The following is a 24034-nucleotide window of genomic DNA, read 5'->3' as shown; positions in this document are numbered from 1 at the left end:
TTTTCCTGACAAACCCAGATTGATTATTCGGACTGTGTCAGCATCCAATGTTCTGCACTGCACTAGGTAACTCATGGTTGTGATGAATATATATGTGTTATTATTATCATGGTTGTGATGAAGCTTATTCTGCAAAGCTTTCTATGCAATATTTGGTGCTGATATTAATGTCACTTGAAGTTGGGACATGCACAGATAAATTGATAAACACACTCACCCAGGAAGGATCATCTCTGACAATACCTGTGGGATTCTGGAAAATAAAAATAACAATTTTTTTCAGGAAAATAAAAGTGGGGCAGGCAGATTGGTGGTAGTTTGGGTTACCCCATTAAACATTTAACCAAAAAAGACAAATTGGGCAAAACAAACATAGCAGCTACATGTCCGTTCCACTAAACATGTTCTGCTGCGAGCAAACGGAGGAAAAATGCCCATTGATGATGTGCACAAGTTATGCTCATTAGTGTTGGCATTTGTGGCTGTGTTACTGTAAAAGGCTATGTAGAGCAATTCCAAAGGCAATATTGAAAGCGGTCAACAACAGGTTTACATCTCCTGCTCCAACTGGTGTCCATTCCATCCAAGTGGACAGATGAACTCTACTTATAATCAGCGCTGTCTCCACTGAGTAACACCAACCACTCCAGTGTAATCAGGAAATCACTGGCATTTAGTCAAACAGACACACTTAAGGTTAGGCACAAACAACAAATAGTAAAAATGGTAAATTATGTCTACTCATATAGCATTTTTCGATCTTTCTTAAGTATTTAACTCTAAAATCTGAGCTGGGGACAGGAAATAACTGACGCTCTTTGAATTACTGTAATCCTTTGAGCATTGCACAATTAACGCTTGACATTTCTGAAATCAATGTTTTGGATGAGTGAGCAAATATATCTGACAATATAGTGTATGTAATATGCAACATCTGTGTGGATGAGTCATTAGAAAATACCCACTTTGTTTGAACATTTTTAATTACACATTTTTTTACACAGAATCACAATAGAAATAACAACTGCTACTAAAATTTATTACAACAATAAATGCAACTTTGAAATTAAATTATCCAAGTAATGAAAATGTGTTTTAATATTTTTAATGTACTTAATTTTTAATTTATAATTTTGATTTGTTTTGCCCCTCTACAGCAACATGGATTTTAGGGTTGAGGTAAACAAGCAAGCAAAATAAACTAAAAAACTCCCAGCAACACCACCTGCATAACCCATCTCTTTTTCCACTTTAAAACTAGTAGACTGGTATATTTTTCAAAGTAAAATGATACTACATAAGCTATTTGATGGATTTTGATCATGATGTTGTAGTGTTTAGTTTTATAAAGTCATTCAAAATTTCCATTTAGCAACCATCTGTAAAAGCAAAACCACAAACGCAGCATACAAAATAAAGATGGTTAATGTGATTCCATGGACTTTTAAAAAAAGCTTTATTTAATTACTAGCTGATTGGAAAAAGAGGCCCACTGTTGACAAAATACCCAACTTTGGTTAAAAAAATAAAAGGTCACTTGACTTATGTTAGTTAAAAAAAGCAAAATTGCGCTTACCAAAGTAAAATGCAATGTGCAAAGTTTACAAAAACTGAGCTCAAATATCTGTTTTTAAGACTGCTATCTAAGTTGAGGAATTGTTTTAATGTGTTAGTCTTATCCGTTTCTATTGATTTGCTATATTCTTAGCACAATCAAGGTCAGTTGAACCAATATATTCTGTTAAAAGCATTGAGTTGATGCATGTGTCACAATGACTGCTGTCATTCTCTGGTAAATGTGAGTCTACTCTGTCAGTGTTATGAAGGGAAACAAAATATAATTCTTTTTGGTTTACTTTCTGTAGTTTATAATTGAAGCTGTATGTTTGTTATCCAAAAGTGACGTAGTTCCATGTGTTTTAACCCTTGACATTTGAAATCGCTGAAATCACTTTAATTACCGGTAGTTAGAAATTGATTTATTTAAAAAAAAAAGTCCATTGTTTGGAATTAAAAAGACTTTTTAAGATAAATAGTAATTATTATAATAAAACCTTAAATTACAACTTACTGAAAACAGATTATTTTTGCTTTCAAAAATAGCAGGTAATATTTTGAGGTCAAATTGATTCATGAATTTTATAAATCATAGATTTATTTTTAAAGTAAACATCAATTTGAAACGGATATATCAATTCTATCTTTTATCCAAACCTGTACTACTATACTGTAATTCGTGCCTTTATAAAAAAAAAGTGTCATATTTTGATCAATATAAATTTATTAAATTATTTATTAAATTTATTTTCTGTACATTTGCTTTCTATTTCACTAAGTTTTTACTTGCTGAATAAAAACACATTTTCAAAAATGTAGTTTGGGTCTAGTGTTAACCTTTTACAAATAAAACAAATAAGAATCGAGTTAAATTAAATCTCCAAAAAACTTTAATGAGATAAGCGTATTTCTACATAATATTGCCTAATGAAAAAATTATATCTAAGTGGCTTCTGATACTGTTATAATCTGAAATTTGATCTATTTAGTCTCCCCGGAGATAGAGACATGTTGGTGAGTATTACATTTGGTCTTTGTGTTTTTATTCTGCAGAGGAGTTGGAAGAGGAGAAGGAAAACCCAACAGAAACAGAGCTAACGGATAAACAGAAACACCAGCTTCGCCACAGAGAGCTCTTCCTCTCCCGACAGTACGAGAGTTTACCTGCGACTCATATTAGGTACTGCTAAGACGCTCATACACCAAGTGGGGCACGTGACTGCTAACAGGCTGTCCAGATGAATAGTCACTCATTCAAACATGAACACATTGCAAGAACTGCCTACTTCCTTTGTCTGTGTCATACATGCAGCATGCTTCCCTTTCTTCCTCTCCATTAGGGGAAAGTGCAGTGTGGCGTTGTTGAATGAGACTGAATCCGTTCTTTCATACCTTGACAAAGAGGTAAGCCTAAGAGAAGTTGACTATTTTTATTTGTTTTGGGGGTTGCAAAGCAGACTGTCATCGCTGATTGCAAATGAGACCTCGAAGATATTCAGACTTCATATCTTTCTGCTGGATTTCAAATGTGAATAAATTGAGCTGGTGCTTGTTCTGTCACTACACAACCAATAACCCACAACATAAAGAACATATCTCTTCTGTGAAATCCAATGTTACCAGGCTCCTTTCTTATTATCCATATTTTTGACAATCACACCACAGTACAAAGTAATGGATAAAGTAGCAGATGGCTCTCAGTTTTCTGTTTGGCTCCCTGACCTTTATTTTCTGTGTAGTTGGAGCTTATCTCTATTTTAACAAACAAAGTGGATTTATTTCCTGCAGAAGAGACAGAAGATTTATTAGTTCTCATAAAAATGCAGCAACTTTCATTATTTAGATTCTGTCTTTGTTTTATTAAAATGTGTATATTTTTGTCTTAATTATTATTATATTTTTGTAGGATACCTTCTTCTACTCGCTTGTGTACGACCCCACACAGAAGACTCTGCTGGCTGACAAAGGAGAGATCCGAGTTGGACCGCGTTTTCAGGCAGATGTACCTGAAATGTTACAAGAGGGTACATAAAACATTGTGTTGTTGATGCAACAATGCTTTTCGTATTATACATCTTTAAAAAAATATATATATTTACGTGTCTGGAAACTTTAAATTCCCACTCCGATCATCTTTTGATCTATTGTAGAACCGTTCCTAGGGCCTTTTAATTACAAGTTGCAAGATTTGAGCTGAAATGAAAAAAAGCTGTGTTTTCTAGAACATAGTTTCAGCAGAGCGGCAGGAGTTCATTAGAAATTCACCTCTGAGCTGTGGGTGGGACCGTTCACATGGAGCAATGGTCCAGCCCACTATTATTTGAGTTAAAAAACACTCAAATGCAATTTTAAGCTTTATTTTCTTAATATATGACTTCTTTTAGAAAAAAATTCTCACAAGAACTTTTTAAAAACACAATTTTCATCAGAGTGGTTCCTAAAGATGGCAGTTTTTTAGTCATGAACAGAAGATCTGTAAATGATTATTGCTGTATGTTTTTCACACTATTTTTGAAGTTACTGTTTTCTTTTGTTTGTAGGTGAGGCTGATGAGAGGGACCAGTCTAAACTAGAAGAGAAGCTCTGGGATCCAGAGTGTCCTCTCACTAACAAACAGATAGACCAGTTCTTAGTGGTGGCACGGTAGGTCACTTCTCAGTTTGGTCTTCTGCACCTGCAATTTCCTGACAGCACAATGTTGTAAAACTCTAATCACCTAGAGATGGACTAAATGCATATTATCCTGGTTGATTATTTTACCCTGGAACAAAGCTTTTTATTTTTAACCACACTATTTTTACTTAATAAAAAATAAGATTAAAATGAACAATTTCCTATGCAGGGAGTTATGGACTTTGTTTTAAAAGATAACATGTTCTTCTGCAATTAACTTTGAACTAGTATTTTTGTCTTTGCAGCTAGTTTTGCTACAAAAAACATCTTTTTTTAAGGATGAGCTGAGTCTGCTGATTTAAAAAATACAATATTAGTTCATATTTTAATTTTTTTTGCTTCTTTTCAGAGCGGTTGGTACTTTTGCCCGAGCATTAGACTGCAGCAGCTCAGTCAGACAGCCGAGCCTCCACATGAGTGCAGCTGCAGCCTCGCGAGACATCACACTGGTGAGCTCGACCCACTCTCTCTCTCTTTCGATCTCTCTCTCTCGCTCTCTCTCTCTCTCTCTCTCTCTCTCTTTGCAGCCTCTTCCTTGGATTTCCAGGAAAAGGTTTTAACCCCTCTCTCTCTCTCTCTCTTTTGTGTGCCGGTAACAGTTCCACGCGATGGACACCCTGCATCGCCATAATTACGATCTGTCCAGTGCGCTGAGCGTCCTGGTCCCAGCGGGTGGTCCAGTACTATGCAGGGATGAGATGGAGGAGTGGAGTGCCTCAGAAGCAGCCATGTTTGAAGAGGCATTAGAGAAATATGGGAAAGACTTCAACGACATCCGACAAGATTTTGTGAGTTTGTGTCCCCGATAAAACTTTGAAGTGTCATTCATGTTCAAATTGATTTTAAAAGGTAATCTCTATTTTGATTTTCTTCTATGACTAAAAGTTTACTTTACTTTAGATTGAAGGAAAAGTGAAAAAGATCATTTGTGCTTAATGGTACTTATATATTAATTAATATTATCTAGATCAGGGGTCGGCAACCTTTACCACTCAAAGAGCCATTTGGATCAGTTTCCCACAGAAATGAAAACACAGGGAGCCGCCACACCCTGTGGAAATCCCGGTGTTACCAGTAAATGGCATCGTTTCACTTGTTTTTTAAGGTTCATGAAGAGATGTTGATTCTTTTTGTATCCTCTGTCAAATTTAATGGGTTCCGATGAGAACTATTTCCCGAGAGGCCACAAAACGAGCAAATATGTCCTAATTAACTAGCAGCTAATCCGCTTCTCCAATAGTCAACAAACAACTTTTTCCGCATCTGCATCAGGATGTTTTTGAGCAAAAGCTGCGTGTTTATTCTGGGATGTCTCGCCACATTTGACACTTAGTTGTTTGTTAATTCCTTATTACATAATAATCATTCAGGTAAAGTCGTTGAAAGCAAACAAATCTGCCCAGGTCCCATTAAACGTAGCGTTTTCTTCAGGAACTTCAACTTTCTCTAAATTCTCCATCGTTGTCTTACCTGGGTCAGAAGATTGTTGGAATTACACGCCGGCGAGAGCCGTGGCGGTGACGCAGGTCGATAGTCACATAGAACTTCTTTTTTTTGTTTTGTTTTTTAAAATGATTTTTTATGAACCTTTCCTGTTTACTGCTCGCCGACTGTAGTCCTCAGCACCGGGGAGCCGCTCCAGGGACGAGCAGCTCGCCTGGTTATTCACTTTTCGCCTGGTTGTTCATTTCTCATTCAACAAGTTTTTTTAGAAGAACTTTCCATCCCATAAGAGACTCTGCTCCAAGGTTACAGCTGCAGACACGCCCCTTCTGCGCGTTCATGCTCCTGTCCCTCCTGCTGACTCGCACGTCCTGAGGGTGTTAAAGGCACCACGACAATCTTAGAACATAGTTATTTTACAAAACCACGAGAGCCGCAGCACAAGGGTGAAAGAGCCGCATGCGATAAAGAACCAAAGTTGAGCTTTTATTTGCTACTTGAACATTGATCCTCTTTTAATTCCTAAGATGAGACTTCTTTGTCTTCAGTTATCCTCAATTTTATCTTTTTTAATAAAACCCTGTCTTGTCCGGTAAAAAGAAACGTATAACCTCTAAAAAAAATCTATATTTTTTATTATTTCTTTAATGTTTTTATTGCAGAAAAACACTGTCTTGTCTCCCATGTCTTGTTTATTTAAGAGCTAGACATTTCAGCAGAACTCTGAAAATAAGGACATTTTCCATCCTAGACATTTTGTCTTCTTGTAGAACTATCATTAGAACATAAACACTGTATGTAAACTTTTTTTAGTTAAAAAAAATTATCTGTAATTTTACAAAGATAAAATTCAACATTCGGTTTGGTCATCTGGACGTCCATTGAGTTAATGTCTTCATTTTCTATTGACCTCTCCTTTCTACCAATTGCGCTTGAATAAAGCCAGGATCTAGGTGTATGAGGCAGCAGGTGCTCATGAATACTTATTAAATGTGTGAATCACGGCTGTTTTCATCATTGGCCAGAACTGGAAAAAAAAGCAGTCGATCCTCAGGCTCTGTGGGTCACGATCTCCCTCATTAATACATATGCATGACTTCACACCCGCATGGCAAGAGCATGAGATATTAATATAATGAATTTTTTCTCTGTCGCTCCATCTCCACCCTCCTGCCACATTGTGCTCTTTCTTGTAGCTGCCATGGAAGTCTCTGACCAGTATCATAGAGTACTACTACATGTGGAAGACTACAGACAGATATGTGCAACAGGTGAGATTATTGCAGATTTTCTGAGGGTCCCAAAAATGATTAAATCTTAAATATAGTTTAAATCCATTATGTTACCACTAAATTGCCTTTTACCATTTTTAGATATTTGGATATAAGCAAAGAAATCAAAGTATTTTTAAGGGATATTTCTGTTTTTTCTGTATTCAGATGCTTTAACATTTTTATACTAAACCGGTACTTTTGAAACTGTTCTTGTGCCTAAATGCTGCTTAAACAGGTGCTTCCAAAATAGCAAAAATAAAAATGCACCATTTTTTCCCAAAAACATTTAAGTGGGATGAAGCAGCGCCAGAAGAAGAGGTGAAGAAGAGCGTTTGCATGTGCCTCATTTTTTTTCTGACAGTCTGCACTGCAGCGCTGCATCTCTGTTTTTACACACGCTGAAGTAAACACCGATTTCACTGCTCATCATAGCAGTGTCAGTCTTTTCTTTATAGTGTTGTGTAAGTCACTTATTCAGCAGGTTGCTGAATTCAAATCTTTTTCCATGAAGGACAGCATATAGACTGAAGCTCCGCCCACCCTAGCTGGCACACCCTTTCTAATATGAGCCCGCCCATAATCGCTGGAAAGGTAAAATGATTGGCCAGCAAATCTGAATAGCGACTGACATGTCAAAAAACAAAACACTGAAGCAAAGCACTGAAATCCAGGTTTTAATACAGTACTGGTAGTAGTCTATACATCAGTATCAGTACTTAGCATGGACTTGCTGTACCCATCCCTTGTAAACAGCATAGGGTTAAAAAATGATTGACTTTTGCTCTTCTGTAAACCACTTTTTTAAATCCGAGTGTAAAATGAGTTTCTGATGTTTACTTTTTTATTCTTATCAAATTATAAAATCACAGACAAGAAAAAGGTTCTATAAAAAGTGCACCATGTCCAACTTGAGCAGCTGATTCCTTCAAAAGCTCAGAGGAGGGTCTAATGGTAGGGATGGCCAGTTTAGCTTAGTCTGTTTAGTTTAGTTTATGACTTCATGTTCATTATAATTTCATGTTCTTATACAATTACTGGTATGAAGCCCATTGAGAGGATTATTGTTGTAATATCGGGCTATAAAAATAAAATTGAATTGAACTGAAAAGCTTCTCTTTCTCTAGATTTAAAAACTCAGTATTCAGGAAATCTTGGCTTCATTATATAAAGTTTTAAACATAATCATGACAACAGTTTGTTATGTTACCTATAAATCATTGTGGAAAAAATATGCTAAAGAACATTGTTTTCTTCATTTTAATAAAGTTGTTGTTTTTCTCTTTGAGCAGAAGAGACTGAAGGCAGCTGAAGCGGAAAGCAAACTGAAGCAGGTTTATATTCCAACATAGTAAGTCTCATTATATTAGAAAGCATTTCTGTTGCACTTGATCATTTTGTCTGGTCATTTAGTGTTCCTCTTTGTACGTATTTTCTTTGTGGCAGCAACAAACCCAACCCAAACCAGATCTCTGTGACGAATGGGAAGATGGCGACGGTAAATGGAGCGGGCCCCGGGGCCTTCCATGCAGCAGCAGGAGGAGGAGGGGGCAGGGCCTGTGAGAGCTGCTACAGTAAGTTCTGCATCAGCAGGCAGATGTGAATTTCAAATCTCCTTTTTATTACAGCTGGAAAAAATGCTTGCCCTTTTTTCTGTATTAAGATGTGACTGGAGAGTAGAAAAGTGTTTACTTTCACCTCGATCTAATTTATGAATTAAAAGAAAAACAGTGGTCGGCTTCCTCCTGTTGTTGAGCCGATAATGAAAGATTGCTTTCATTTTGACTTTTTAATTTTAAACTGAACCTTTACTCTCCATATTATATAACTCATTATATTCATTCATTTTAGCCTTTAAACTTTACATCTTATATTGACTTCAAGGAACAGGAATTATTATAATTTAAAAATAATTTTCTTAAATTTCTCAAATAACTTTTGTTTTTAAATTATTTCTGCTTAAGACCTGAATCTGCAAAAAGAAGTTACTGGTTGGAGGTTCATCAGTTTCAGCAGAACTTCATTTCATATTCTTTGTTTGGTCTGATTCACATTTCAGAATTTGTCCGGTATTCATCTTACAGAAAAACAAATGAGTTTAGCTGCAAATACCGAATTTCTGACATTGTTTGAGGATGAAATGAAATCTTTTTTTGTTCGTTTGTGTTGTTTTTGTTTCTTTTTCTCTATCCTAAATTAGATGCACAAGTACGGTTTGATTAAAAATCTGTGTTTTGTTACTTGAAGTCCAATTGTGAGCAGAAAAAACTTCAACACAAAAACAGAAAGAAATCTAAACAAGAAGCAATCCTTGTGTTTGCTCTTATTTCTTGTTCTTGTAGCCGTGTGGACAGAGTTTAGGCTGTTTGTTTGCTGACAGTCGATAGTGATCATGCAGTGCTAGTCCTTCCGGAGATCAATGTATTTAGGGATGGATGAACACAGCCGGAAGGAGATCAATGATCTGAGTGTCTCGAGACCAGTTTGCTTTTGCAATTCAGCCAGCAAACGCAAATGTGTTTTTGTCCTTAAACAGCCATGCAGTCAGCTCAGTGGTACTCCTGGGGCCCTCCGAACATGCAGTGCCGCCTGTGCGTTTCCTGCTGGATGTACTGGAAGAAGTACGGGGGGCTGAAGATGCCCAGCAGAGCCGAAGGTCCAGAGGAGAGAACCTCGCCCAGTCCAGCAAGCAATGTGAGCTCGACAAAACAAAAAGTTTAAATGACGATTAGTGAATCTCTTTAACTGTATCTGAACACTGATAAAACTCTGCATCTCGAGAGTTTGCACTGAAAAGCTGTGCCAAGGCTGCAGATATGGTCAGACAAAAAAAAAAAAAAAAAAGCACTGATGAAAAACGTAAACTGTCCACCTTTGCTGTTTGATAAAAATCTGAGTTGTATGTAGAGGTTAAAAAATTATTCCATTTTCTTTTACAGGAAAACCCAGTCATTAGATACTTGGGGCTCTTACCTAATTCAAACTGACAAGATCAGTGTCAACAAAGAATATTTCAAAACTGTTATGACAATAATAGACAGTAATAGACTTTTTAAATCCTGGTTTTATTTCAAACACCCTAAAAAAAAGACTTTGTAACCCTTTAAAGTCACACTCAAGATCATTTTTGATCGTACAAATGTACCCAGTGGTCTTTAAATTATGATTATGCTGGTTTTAGCCAAAATCCAAAAAACTGACGTTTTCTTGGACATAGTTTCTGCAGAGCAGCAGGGGTTCATTAGAAATTTGCCTCCGAGTTGTGGCCATCAGCGTTGGCGATTTGCAACCCCCTACCCCCTTTCCTTTCACCGTTTGCTAAGAGCCTGTAGCCCACCCAATGTATTTTCCGGTCATTTAAAGAGCGTCAACCCTGGAGCTACTGTTCCGGTGTTTCAGGACTTAACTTTGTGTATTAAACTCAAATAATTTCGGTTGTTTGTTAGAATGATACGTTTTCTCCTTCTGACACAGCGGCACCAGAATCTTCTGTCAGATTAAGCAATTTATTCCTTATCTTCAGCAGGGTTTATTTGTTTTGTGCTTATTTTGAAGATTTCCTAATTTAAATGCAAAAAGGAAACCATCTCAAATGTAAAAATGACTTTTTTTCCTGCTTGATTGCCTCAGGAGTCCCGCCCGAGGGGTCACACCGCTCGTCAGTCCAACCACATGGTTCCGATGCGAAACAGCGGCAGCCCCAAATCCTCCATGAAGACCAAGCAGGCTTTCCTGCTGCAGGCCACGCGCCTCACCAAGCTGGCTCGGCACATGTGCCGTGACATCATCAAGCTGCGCCGTGCTGCGCGCCGCCCATTTGTCCCCATTAACTGTGGGGCCATAAAGGCAGAGTGTAAGAGCTCTTTCAATTCCTCCTAACTCCTGCCACATGGCCACACACACATCTGCAGACAACTCAGCACACACACATGACCCCTATTCACCCCTCCCTGCCCTGACTGCCCTCTCATCAACCCCCATCTCTGTCCCCTCCCTTTCCGTCTGTCTCTCTTTCTGTTTTTATTATTATTGTTATTATTATTATTTTGTATTCTCCCACCCCGTTTCCAATAAAGACTGCCTGTCCTCATAACTATGAGTTTGATCATCCTTTCATTTGTGTTTTTGTTTGCTTTATTTTTCAGTCTGTGATGGTTATTGCAGATGTGAACTAGAAACTGTTTCTGAAACCAAACACAAAGATTTAGTGGCTGAAAACTACTGAAGACCTCCTACAAAGATATTTTTAAAAAAATGCACATCCGTAACCTGAAGCTCCTCCTGTTAATAACTAGAAGATTGCAATAGCTTCCACCTGGAGTCATATTATGTCTGAGCCATATATCTGCTGAAAGCAGAATGTATTTTACTAAGAGAAACTATTTTGCCGGGTCCATTTTGGAAGCATAATACGAACTGTCCGAATTTAGTAAAGTGTCTCGCCAAAAAAAGATGAATACAACAACTGAACCTCTTCTGACTGTGTTTGCATCTCCATTTTTGTCTCCATTTGTTTGTGTCCATTCTATTGAGTGTCTTATGACTTTATTAGATAAAATTATTCCTCTTTGACATGAAAGTTATTTGGCAAATAACTCATTTAACTTGCCCATTGTAGCTTATTTATAAAAGAATGACGTCCTCTACACCAAGATGCACCTTCACCATTCATTCATGCCCCGTCTTCTGCTCTTCAAATAATAATGAGGCCTCATGCTTCTGCCTAGTCTGTGCTTATAGATCCCAGGGACAGGATTTGTCATTCAGACTCGTCTTGCTCTATAGTCCCTCCCCCCCCAAACATCCTTCATTTTCATATGATAAAGCTCATCTTCTACCTCTTATTTGCTCTTTCATTGGTGTGTGAATGTGTGAGTAGAGCTCCAATAAAGTCGCACCTGAAAGCATCCTTTCCGAGTCCTTGTGCTTCATGTGTCTGTGTTATCTGTCCATCAACTCCACTGCACTCCGAGGAAGCACGCCAGCATCCCAAACCCTCCTTCTCCTACCAGCATGGAATCATAATTCTCATATTTGATGTGCTTGCGTTACATGTTTAACTGTGCATGTAGGCATGTACTGAACTCCTTTTGCATGAGGGGGTAGGTGGCGTCTTCTTTTGGTACCCTTAAAATCAAGATCAATCCTTAATAATCTACTCATCTCAGCTGATTTGTGCATCTGATACATCGTATTGGACAATAAAGTTAATTCTGTTGTGTATTTGTTTAACTCAGATCTTCCTCCTGGGGAAATCAACAAAGAATTAGTCCAGTAATGACTGACACAAACGTGTGTGTGTGTGTGTGTTTGGTTTAGACATGTTAAGGGTGTCCGAAGGGCAGGGGACTCGCCTACCCAAAACCAGAGCCGCCCAAAGGAGCACTCTGACCAGTGTTCTGCAGTTTCTAGGTAAAAAAACAACAAAAACAACATGCAGCCCTGAGTTTCAATCACAACCGGGTTCATTTGACGCATTCTATATGAGCATCACTTCACCATCAATTATTCAGATGGGCCTATAGGGGCTAGTTCATGCAGCTCCAGTGTGGTGTCTCTTCCAGAGTCTCGTCCTGCATCCCACGCCCCTCGCTCCCACCGCACCCCAGGCCTCCAGACGCCTCCCCCTCGTCGCCTCCTGTCCTCTCTTCCGCACGGGCCTCACGGCATGCTGGGAAAACGCAGCTACCATCACCACAGTAGGGCGGAGCCAGAGAGGCGCTCAGGTACATCCAAGACCTCAAGAAGAGAGATCTACTCATATACAAAAGTAAAAATGGTTTCCATAGCAATATAACAAAAAGATCTACAAAATTGAAAAATATATTAGATTATAACCAATATTACTTAACCTTGGGGACAAACAGGCTTTTATGTTATTATATTAATTATTCTTTTGTCAGACAAAACCAAATTAGTGAAAATTGACTAGTTAATGCTGTTTTTTGAGATAAAAAATACAGCCCATGAATTATCTTTTATTAAAAACTGCACTATTGAAATGAAAGCAATGTAAAATCGCATCTTTTCTTTTAATTAAATAAAATGAACAAACTAATCAAATTTCCCAGGAGAGTTTCATGTGTTTCGCACCAGCTACTCATTGCTTTGCCATGTTTTTTTCCAGAGAACCCCGGTTCAACAGGTGGAGCTCTCATGGTAGGTGGACCTTTTAAGGAAATCCACCACAAGGTTTTGCTTCTTGTGCTAAAACATAACATTCTTTTATTTTCCATTTTGGCAGCACAATGGCCGCAGCAGCAGCTCTGGAAACACACGGGGTGGAGTGATGATCCGCAAGAGACGCCCAAACTGGATCGATGCCCCTGATGACAGCTTTTTCCTCGTCACCCGGGAGACCAGGTAAGGAAAGGTGACCCCTTTATTGACCTCTGATTGACTGTCTCTGAGCGTGAAGATAGAGCAAATGATGTTGAGTGTTTGGTGAAGACAGACAGGCTGTGACTCAAAAGGGCGGTTATTTTTACCCTGCGGTGACACCAGGCAGCAAACAAATGGAAAATTCACCGTAAAACATCCCTGACAGGTCAGGCAGATGGAACAATAAAAACAAAAACCACAAAAATGTGGATGTTAATTTAAATTTAGTCACTTTACAGTAATTTTTTTTACTGTTTTATTTTTTTTTACCGCACTCTGACAAACTAAACTAAAGAAAAGAACAAATCAATAGAATCAAAAGCTCCTGAAATCTGTTCTAATGCTTTCAATGTAGACAAAATAGGTATAAATTGCAAATAAAATGGATGGTTATAGATGGTCACATGTCAAACTGTCCTCAGGCAGAGCTGTGTGAACATATAATCTAATTTGTTGATCCTAAGGGATATTGAATCCATTTTTCCACTTGTCATCTGACACAGAGAAATAATAGAAATAATCATCTTTTATTTTTTCTAAATTTCATCCTAAACTCAGTGCTCCATGACAACGACATGTGGAAATTCCAGTGTTAGTTTGTAGCCCTCTCATCTCTGTCACAGTCATCCCACGACACACGCCGCAGACCACTTCCAACCCTCTTCAGGGCAATCACATTAACCACTTAGGAGACTGAAAGTCTACACCGCTTCATGCCATTAGAGCAACTCAAATTGCATCATGGTCACCACTCAAGCAGCTGAAATCAGAGTGTGATTATGAGTATGTTAGCATTTGACATGAGCTTTTAGTTCAAAGCAACACTCTGCTTTTTTTTGTGCCCTCTAATCTCTGTCAGGGGGACTGTGAGGATGTTTTTTATGACTCAGATGGAGTCAGACGGAAATGTAATTCCTAACAGGGGATTTGGCCAAAAATTTGTCTAAAGGGTTTCTTGTTAATGCAGAAATCTTACCAAATTAACTGAGGATACCTCAATTGTCCTTTTAATTTATTATTATTATTATTAAGGTGAAGACTCAAATTTCCTACAGTTTCAAACTGTTCAGCTTTGCAAACTTGGATAAAAACAATAAAATGCTGTGTTGAATAAGTTTACCGTCCCTAAACACGCACAGATATGCCTTATGCATGTGTGTGTGAGTACAAATCTAAGTTTGCAGCATTGGTTTGTGTGAAAGAAAGATGTTCGTCCATTAAGCTTCTTCCCAAATGAGCCGTGGCACCCGGCTCTCGCAGCCGCCCTCGGACCACCAGAGCTAAAATTAGAGAAGCGAGCTGGTGCAGATGGGCACCGCTGGGCTCTGAGTGGAAATATCATTACAGCATTAACCATGATTGCACTCGCATGGATCACTCAGCGGTGATCAGAACAGCTTTATGTGTGACTGAGACAGCATCAATCTCCAGTCTGTACCCTTCGTTATATCATACTGTCATTCAGCCTTCCAGTGAGACAATGACTGTCTCTCTGAATAAAAAATTTAGCTCTGATGTTAATGAGGGATGAATGGAAGATTCATTCTCTCTCCTTCTCGGTTTTTATCCCTCTCTTTTTCTCTCAGTGTGATGGAGGACACAGTGCGTTTCAGAGCAAAGAGAGCGGGTGGGATATCACTCCCACTTAATCAGGGAGGAGAGGGAGACGGATAGAAACGGAAATGGAGATGACAAATCTAATCCTAAGTAAGACCTATGTGTGACAGTGTCATTAAAACAATTCAAACTCCAAACCCAGAAAACACCAGAAGAAGAACATGTAAATTGATTTATATTTTTCTCTGAAATGTCATCATCACTGAAGCAGGCGACATTCATTATCCAGGAGCTACACACACCTGCAGAAAAAGCTCATTTAAACAGACGTTGGAACATGCTTTAAGAATATTTGATGTAAAACTAATCAAAAAGACAGTTTTGATTCAGTCATCAAAATTAATTTAATGTATGTTGCAAGTCTGGATTTTTTCCATCCATCCATCCATCCATCCATTTTGATAACTTTTTTTTATTTTTAGTGATGAAAAAAATGTATATAATAAGCAGAAGTGTAACAATGAATGACAATATGCAAAAATTAAAAAGGACTTTGGTGGAAGTAAAACCACTTAAAGAGTCCAAGCCCCTTTTTTCCGTTCAGTTCAAACTTTAATTTATAAAAATGTTTAGAGAATTACAATACATAAACATACACTGATAACAATCGATTATGGTCAAATGAAAAAGATACACAGTCTATATCATTGAATCTTATTGAGACTTTGAATGCTCTTTGGCAATTGTTTAGTTTTTTTTAATGTAGAACATGATTTAAGGCATTTTAATGTTTTTTATTGCCTGCAGAGTAATTATTAACGTTTTGCAACTATTTGTATCTATTTTAGTATTTTAAGAGTTAACACTGTGCTGCTATTTGCAAATTTCCCACCACTTCACTGATTTAACGCATCCGTTAGCATTTGCATTTTTAATGACTATTGCTAGTTTAATTTCTCTTCTTAGTCGGAGTTATTCATTCTTTGAGACATTTTACTCTTTGATGACATGCCGCCTTTCATTAACCACTGTTGTTTGATTTTTAAACCAATTTTGTCTTTAACCTTAAAGCTTAGCAAATCTCCAGATATTCAGGTAGTTCTCTGAAAACTATTTTAAATTTTGTTTAGCTAACTTTATATTGAATTTACCAAGAAATTCAGATCACCTTTTTTATCTTTGTTGTGTAATATTCATTGACTTCCTTCAGATTAGCTAATTTTGCACATAGCCGTTAATCTGACCAGATATTCTATATTTTCAATTTTAGTTTATTTCCCAAATTAATTGTATTTAGCTTTCAGTAGTAAATTTAGAATTAGCTTTTCCATTGCTTAGCTTTTTATGGCGTCTGTCTTACTATTTCCAGTACTTTGAGTTTAAGGAGCTATGTGGATTTTAGCACAGCATTTCTGCAGAAAAAGATGCATCCCCCAAAAGCTATGATATATGAGTTTTACCAAAATCTGTTTTGTTGAGGACCTTTTCAAACGAAATACTGTTTGTACTCAGGAAATACAGAGATTATGCAAAACTTTAAATTACGAATTACGAAATAAAATCAGTTGACCTATTTAGCTGTTTCATTTGTCCTTTTAATTTTTTCCATATTTCTTTATACTTGGAGACTTGAACTGCTAAATCAGGCCAACAGTCGACTATATATTGGAAAGGAGAAAATGTGTGTTTGATCCAGGTGTGTGCATTTTTTCATGCACAATTCCTTTCTTTTAATGCAATATTTGTTTTTTTAGTATTTCTGTTTATGTGATCATATTAAACACTGCTCAGATTTTATTTTTATTTTCTGCAGACACAAAAATATTTCAATCTGAACAGTCTGAATTTATGAGATTCAATAAACCAGAGAGTTTTGAGAGGAAATTCACATATTTTCTGCCTTCATTTGCTGAAAACACACAAAAGAATGTATGTGAGGCTCTACAATTGACTAAATCTGGTTCCACTTTTTGTCCTGCTGGAACTGGAAGTGTGAGCACATATTGCTTTGTGATCATCTGTGAGTACACTGTACTTGGCAGATGTCTGTGGACATGCTTGATTGTTGTATGCAGATTCTGAGCACATTCAGAGGCCTCGCACATGCAGGCACATAATTAATCCTGCATCAGCAGGGATCCTTTCTCAGTCCAGGGTACGGCAAAAAAATAAAAAAGAAGAAGTGCTTGAGGAGTTTTAAATGCCGAATTGTTAGTAGTAAACCGTGAAATATCATCGGTATATGTTGGTCACACACCGCACACAGCTAAATAGAATTCCCCCTAGCCTCACATCTAATGGCCGTGTGAGCCATGCTCTTTGGTTAACTGGACTTGGGCTGTTAAAGCTTTTTTTTACGGCTCACAGCAGTCTCATAACTTTACAAACCTAAGATAGTACATATGTACACCCACTCATGTCTCACACGTTCTATAAATGTTTACTTTTGTTTAAGTGAATCGGAAAGTTTGCCTAATTTGAAGTCCTCAAGCTGAAATTTAGTGTTTGCATTGAGACATTTGAGTTTATTGTTTCATCACACCTATGACTAATTATTTTGGAAGTGAGGAGGCGTCCAAAGCTACGAGCATTTGACTTCAAGAAAGCAATAAACGCGTGTTTTTAAACGCACTTATAGTCCACGGTGTTTACACTAGACAAGCAGGGAAGGGCTTCTTTTTTCTTTTTTTATTGTTCACTAGTACCTCTCTACCACCTACTGTTGGAAGAGGTTTGGTGCGAAATGTTGAAGCGGTGCAAATTTCATGAATCTTGCTCCAGGCTTTTTCTCTACAGCTCTATTCCGACACATGAAATACTTGGTGTCAGATAATTCCTCAAACCGCAATTATAAATTTCTCCTTCATGATTGATTTTCAAATATTTAGCACTTCTGCGACTTAGAATGGACACCATCCATATGTCACTACCAAATCTGAGTCCCTCATTGGTCAAAGTTCAGCCCAGTTCTGCATGTTGAGCCAAAAAGTTATGAAAAACACATTTAGATAGACTTCAATGGAAGTGACCGCTTTAAGAGAGCTTAAAAAGGGTTTTTTAACATAAAAACTGAACTAAAGTCATGGAGTACAAGAAAAATAACCAGAAAATCTAATTATTCAATATAAAACGCAGATTTAATTTCCAAAGCTTCTAAAAAGCTTCCAAATTTGATAAATGTATTACAATTATTGAATGTTCATCTTCAGTAATGTCTCCATTTGTGTCTGCATTTCTGCAGGAGGGCTCGAAGGCTGCTGTCGCGCTCTCAGCTGAGGCACGCTTGTCGGCAACCCTGCGAGCAAATAATGCTGCGCAGAGTCTCCCAGGGCCCGCCTCAGGGGCTGGTCCTCACCCCTCACCCTCACCCCAGTCTGAGGATGCGTGGCCCCATCGTTATCCATGACTGATTGAAACTCTCAGACCTTCACACCCCACCTGTATCAAATTCTAACCTCTAACCCCTCTGTTTATTTCTACAAGTCCTCAGTTTATGATCATGTAAATATATTCATAACTTGTTTGGTAACAGAAGGATGTGACATTGACTGTGACTGAAAGAGTTGAACCTCTGAGAATTTGCTTGTACATAGTGTACCTGTGTGTGCGAGCCAGAGTGTGTATGTGTGTGGTCATGCCAACGACGCGAGGTTTAAGCCATTCTTAGTTTTCATGGTCGGACATAGCAGCCAATCTTTTTGTGATCTTTGTGTTGGTGATGAATAGTTGTGCGCAGTCATCACTTTGTACAGTTCTTTTGTTGGGGGGGGGGGGGGGGTCTTGGCTATGATCGGGTGGGAGAGGGGTAGGACTCCATTAGTGGGAACCACATCTTCAAACTCTCAAGAAAACTCAAGCCCAGTCAGTGTTGAAGAGTGATGACCTGAACTCTTAATCCATCAAAGCTTCTTGACTCAAAATGTTGTTATTAATGGCAGCTCTGCGGGTCTGAAAATAGAAAAAAAATATAGAAAACAAAACCTGAAGGCAGCTTACATCTAACAAAGCAAAAGTCTCTCACGTGTACCAGTGTATATCTCATTAGGCTACATCACTGTAGATTCTTCTCATCCAGTTTCTATGGCTACCCAGCCCTGACATGAGTAACAAAGCATTTCCCTTGCAGAAGAAAGGGGGGCATGGATCTATTATGTTTCCCTACAGACTCTGAACTCCCTTCAACTTTTAGAGGCCAAAAAAGGTGCAAACTTTAATCAACAGTGTTTCAAACCACCTTGAAGCATCTCTTGTCTTCATTGGATTTCTACCTTGAAAGTTTATACTTTTTCCTCTGCTATGATGCCTGTAATTGTTGGTCAACTCACCCAGTCTTGAGGTGTGTTTGCAGTTTTTAAACCAGGTATTGCCATGCATGTCTCCGACCGATAGGTCACATGACTTCTTCTCTTTTCATTCAGAATGTTTATGTTAGTGTTTCCTTGTGTGTCATGTGTTGAATATGAGCAGAATAATTAAAAAAAAGCAACCAACCAGGTTATGTTTCTATTTTCTGACATCGTACCCCTTCTGCCAGCCTCCCACTCTGTATCTTCTGTGTCTGAGGTCTTTACTTGTGCAGGTCTTTCAGGGAGACTGGGACACATGGCAGGTATGTTTATGGACATAATAAGACTCTGTAAAGAGGAACGTTTTCAGAATATTATTCAGTGTGTGCACTTTTAGGTGAGTTTTTTTTCCATCACCATTTGATTTCACCTTACACATGGGAAAGTTTTATTGTTTTTAGCAGCACCATAGGAAGTATGTGCTGAAAAGATTGCTCAAAAAGATAGTTTAAACTAGGATCAGATTGCAAAAATACAAGTAATTCCTATTTTTACAATCAAATATATTTACCGGTATACATACATACATATATTAGGGACTAATGATTGTCTCTTACAAGGCTAAAGTCTAAATAAACCAGTCTGCCTCTATTATAAAGGAGTTCACATGTTTTTTTTTTTGCAACATTGGAAACAGTATAGTTAGTCTGAAATTAAAGATCCTAACGATTCAAAATTATACTGGCTTTCTTAAAGTTAATTGGGGTTCATTAGTTCATTGGGGTAATGTTTGTTTAATTAAAAAAAGAATGAAAATGACAAAATTTTTGCACGTGTCAACAGCATCTCTACAGTCAGCTGTTCCCCCTCACCGTCATTGTTCAATTTTGTTTGATCACGATGAGAAGGTCGGTGTTCATATTAAAAAGTCACCACGCGCGGAGGCCCAGAGCTCCAGTGGCGCAATCGGTTAGCGCGCGGTACTTATATAACAGTATTCAGCGGAGACATGCCGAGGTTGTGAGTTCGAGCCTCACCTGGAGCAGCGTTTTTAGCCTGGGTACTTCCGAGGAATGAATGGAGGCAATGTGAAGTAAGCTTTATCTGTAAGATTGTGTTGAGTTATTAAACAATTTATTTACTTGTTGCTGGCAACGGACCATCCAGTTGCAAAATAAGAATTTCTTGTTGTTCTTTTTTAATTTTTTCATGATAAAAATGTTTTTATCAACATATTAATGTTGAGCAATTTCCCAAAATCATGTATATAGTTTTGTTAACATTGAGTCAGAGTTTATTTATGTCGAACCATTATTTAAGTTTCCCTAGCTATGTATTTACTAATACTTTCCCAACTTCGCTCAGATTCTCAACATATTATGTCGTCTTAACAAAAGTATTTGAGTGTGTTTGACACCATGTGTATGTCATTTAGATGTTGTAAAATGTTGTAATCAATAGTGTCAAAAGCCTTTTTCAGATCGATGAACACTCCTACCGTGAACTCTTTGTTTTCTGTGCCATTTATTTTTTCTTCAGTTAATTGCATGATCCCCATTGATGTTGATCTATTTTTTCTGAAAACATATTATTCACCAGACATTAGTTTATCTTTCTCAACAAAAATTTCCAGCCTTGTGAGGAATACTTTTTCAAGAGTTTTTGTAGACTGGCAGAGTAGAGACACTGTCTATAATTAGTGCGTTGATGTTTTGTTTATAGAAATATGTATAGTCAAAATTTACATAGCTCTTTAAAGCAATAAAGGATTCCAAATTACTCTAAGAATGTTAAAAGGGGGAACTGACTAAAATCTAACGAATATACTGTTAAAAATTAATAACCCATACTTAATAGATAATGAAGTTTTGCAGACTAGTGTTAAACTGTGACTGCTTTGATTTTTTTTTTTGCTTCAACTTAAGTTTAAAAAGCACAGTCTAGAATATTACTTCGCAATTTTTGATTTTTAATAGAAAAGGAAATATTACATTTAACTTTAAACCCACACCAACCCTGTATTCTGGCATCACCCACGTGCACCTTTTGTTTAACAGCGCCCTCTATTGGACATTACTCAAAACGCAAGATATGTGATGTCCACTAGAGGGAACTGTAACCACGTGTGCTGGTTTACTGATAGCCTCAAATCTCCAAAGGTTTTAGTTCTTACAAGTTGTGGAGAGCAAAATGACAGATATCTTCATCTCTCTGAATATCTTTACTTTTAGAATTGGTCCTGAGCTTTGTCTTTAATTTAAATTATTTTCTGTCATGTTATTTTTTTTCCTTTATTTAATGTCACAAGTGCGCATGTATGCTTGCTGCAGATGGGATTTGTTTGTTGATCTGTCCATTTTAAGCCATGTAGAGCTGGGAATGAACAAGCAGGAGATTGCAGTAATGACATGACCCAGATGTCCCGGGTGCAGATCCGGGGGCTGAAAATGAGAGTGCAGATTGGGACCTCGCACCTCCCTTTGCCCCCACAACCATTGTGGCCTCAGTCCATCCGGCTGTATGGGGGAAACACAGCAGAGCATTTAACAGCCGACTGCATAATGACACTTGTATGTGTGTGTGTGTGTGTGTGTGTGTGTGTGTGCGTGTGTGTGTTTAAGCTCATCCAAATCCATGTAAACATATGGGATCAGATTTTGGAGCGTGTGCCACTTGTTCTCAGTGCTCCGGATTTAGGAGTAACAGTTTTTTAATTTACTCTTCTTTGCCTGCTAAATAAGACACTAAAGCCTGGTTTCTCCCACTTGACCCCCCTCGCCATCCTTTGAGGTCAGCGGATGGCTAAACCGTCACAGAACACACCCTCCTGACAGGAGCCCCAGCGGGCCACTTTAATGTACGAGAATGATCCGAGCAGCACAAGCATCTGTGTGTGTGTGTGTAAAGATGTTTGTGTGTTGAGGATTGAGAAGAAAAAAAAGGGGCCAAAGATGGAGAGTTTAATATTTGGGATAAGCTTTGATTGAACATCCTCAGATCAGAGCAGGATGATCAGATTCTGCCAGTAATAATCCCTCATCTTAGAAAATTAAATACCACTCTCCACTGCTCACACACACTCTATATCCCTCTGTAAGACACTCGGAGTCTTTATCTAACATGTGTCTCATAACCCTGCCTGGTTCTTCAGGGAGATTCTCTGATATCTGATGAGTTTTTTATTAACAAGGCACAACTCTAATCCGGAGGGCAAAACACAAAATGACAATGGATAAGCTGCGCTTTTGCCAGACTGCTCAGACACACAAGAGGCACTCGCCGATGCACTATTACTAAACAACCTTATACATGCACTTACATTATAGTTTAATCTCCAAAACCTATACTAGCCTACATTTGTTTGCGTGTGCAAGTATTTGTGGCCACACTGTTGAGATATGATCTTAGCAGCTTCCAAAACACTCTGTCTTATTGAGTGAAAATCTTATTTACAGTTGTTCTGACATTAATGTGATATTTTTTTTCTCATCTCCCATTTGTGATTATTAAAGTTTGTTTGAAAAAAAAAGTTAAAATATAACCCACTGAGAAAATTCCTATCTGTCGCATCTTAAACTAACCGTATGTGTATAATAGGAAGCTTTGCGAGTGTGAATCAGTAGACAGTGTTTCATAATTTGTCTGTGTTGCCGTGTGATGGACTGGCAAAATTCCTTTACACTGAAGTAGCTTAGATAGGCTCCAGCAACTCTGCACAGGGTGAAGCTGCAATGGTAGATGGAGCTTTGTAGCTTCTCCTTTTTTCAATTTTAATAATAGTGTTTTAACGTTTTTATTACGACTCAGACAGAAGAACATTGACATATCCTGATAAGTAATCAATTGTTTTGCTGTCAAAACAAAATTAAAAATATATGAGTTATGCGGCTAAAGGAAGAGTTTACTGAAGCAGGAAGTTAGTAAATGGTGTTATAGAGATGAGTAAGTTAAACTGAGGGTTTTTTGGTCAAAACTATTGATCTGAAAGGGAACTATTTGGTCATGATTGCTGTATAGAAAAGGAAAAAAAAATCCAAATATCTTTTTACAGACTTCTGAAAATAAGCAGTTAAAAAGGAGACATTATTAGATCAACTGATTTTATTTTTTGTAATTTAGTTCTATTTATTAGATTTAAAAAAAGAAACAAACAGAAATACATACAACATAAATCTTAACACATGCTGGATATTTATGTACAGTAGATGATAAGAAGTTGGTAAAGTCCTACTTTTATCATCATTTAATCTATTTTTAAAAGTGTTCCCAGGGGTATTTTAATTATGATTATGCCGTTTTTAGCCCAAATCAAAAAACCTGTGTCTTTTTATTGGACATAGTATCTGCAAAGGGGCAGTCCTTCATCAGATATTTGCCTCTGAGTTGTGGGTGGGACCGCTGCTGTGGAGAAAGCCTGCTTCCACTTCCCATTATCTATCTGTTAACACTCTCCCCTGCTAGCTTACAGCCCCCTCACGACCCTAACAAAACATTAGTGGTGCAACAAAAATGGCGAACAATATTGGAGCTATCCAGCCGTACAGTTTTGAGCCAGATGTCAGCTCGGATGAGGAAAACGCTGACAAACACGGATCTAGTCGTCTACAAGGGGACGAATCAGATTTGAGCGGAGTTTGTGTCCCAATGATTTTATTTTCTTAGCTTTCTGAAACAGCAAATTTTCCTCTGCTCCTGATTCACCACAATATGAATAAAGAAATGCTCAGAAACACAGTTTTAATCTTAATTTTTTAAAAATATATATGTCCTCCATCATCAGAACATGGTAAAAACACAATTTACAACGTAGTCGGTTTTTGAAATGCAACATTACACAAAAAATCAAGTGCAGTGGGCAAAGTTTTA

General features: G+C 37.7%; 1 protein-coding gene and 1 non-coding gene across 4 annotated transcripts in view; both read left to right on the top strand.

Annotated features, from left to right (window-relative positions):
- mta3 (metastasis associated 1 family, member 3) overlaps positions 1 to 19375 on the top strand; it is a 24269-nt gene extending 4894 nt beyond the window's left edge. The window contains exons 4-20 of one of the 3 annotated variants that reach the window (XM_023949462.2): positions 2611 to 2737; positions 2898 to 2961; positions 3464 to 3581; positions 4098 to 4200; positions 4580 to 4679; positions 4830 to 5018; positions 6870 to 6944; positions 8237 to 8295; positions 8391 to 8518; positions 9481 to 9638; positions 10575 to 10797; positions 12264 to 12356; positions 12509 to 12670; positions 13072 to 13103; positions 13189 to 13307; positions 14912 to 15032; positions 18124 to 19375. In XM_023949462.2, coding sequence (XP_023805230.1) covers positions 2611 to 2737; positions 2898 to 2961; positions 3464 to 3581; positions 4098 to 4200; positions 4580 to 4679; positions 4830 to 5018; positions 6870 to 6944; positions 8237 to 8295; positions 8391 to 8518; positions 9481 to 9638; positions 10575 to 10797; positions 12264 to 12356; positions 12509 to 12670; positions 13072 to 13103; positions 13189 to 13307; positions 14912 to 14999 — 1838 coding nt within the window. In that variant the 3' untranslated portion in view covers positions 15000 to 15032; positions 18124 to 19375. Of the gene's footprint in view, positions 1 to 2610; positions 2738 to 2897; positions 2962 to 3463; positions 3582 to 4097; positions 4201 to 4579; positions 4680 to 4829; positions 5019 to 6869; positions 6945 to 8236; positions 8296 to 8390; positions 8519 to 9480; positions 9639 to 10574; positions 10798 to 12263; positions 12357 to 12508; positions 12671 to 13071; positions 13104 to 13188; positions 13318 to 14911; positions 15033 to 18123 lie in introns of all 3 variants that reach the window. The other 2 variants (XM_023949461.2, XM_023949463.2) reach the window with 2 other exon arrangements.
- A 744-nt stretch (positions 19376 to 20119) lies between these two features.
- Positions 20120 to 20213, top strand: trnai-uau (transfer RNA isoleucine (anticodon UAU)). The gene is made up of 2 exons: positions 20120 to 20157; positions 20178 to 20213. It is a non-coding gene; the product is annotated as a tRNA-Ile (tRNA).
- The last annotated feature ends 3821 nt before the right edge of the window (positions 20214 to 24034 follow it).

The sequence above is a fragment of the Oryzias latipes genome, chromosome 19 (assembly GCF_053564925.1).
Source record: "Oryzias latipes strain Hd-rR chromosome 19, Olatipes_Hd-rR_3.1".
In the NCBI taxonomy this organism is placed as follows: domain Eukaryota; kingdom Metazoa; phylum Chordata; class Actinopteri; order Beloniformes; family Adrianichthyidae; genus Oryzias; species Oryzias latipes.
The sequence above is the reverse complement of the archived record's forward strand: the minus strand, read 5'-3'. Positions and strand labels throughout refer to the sequence as shown.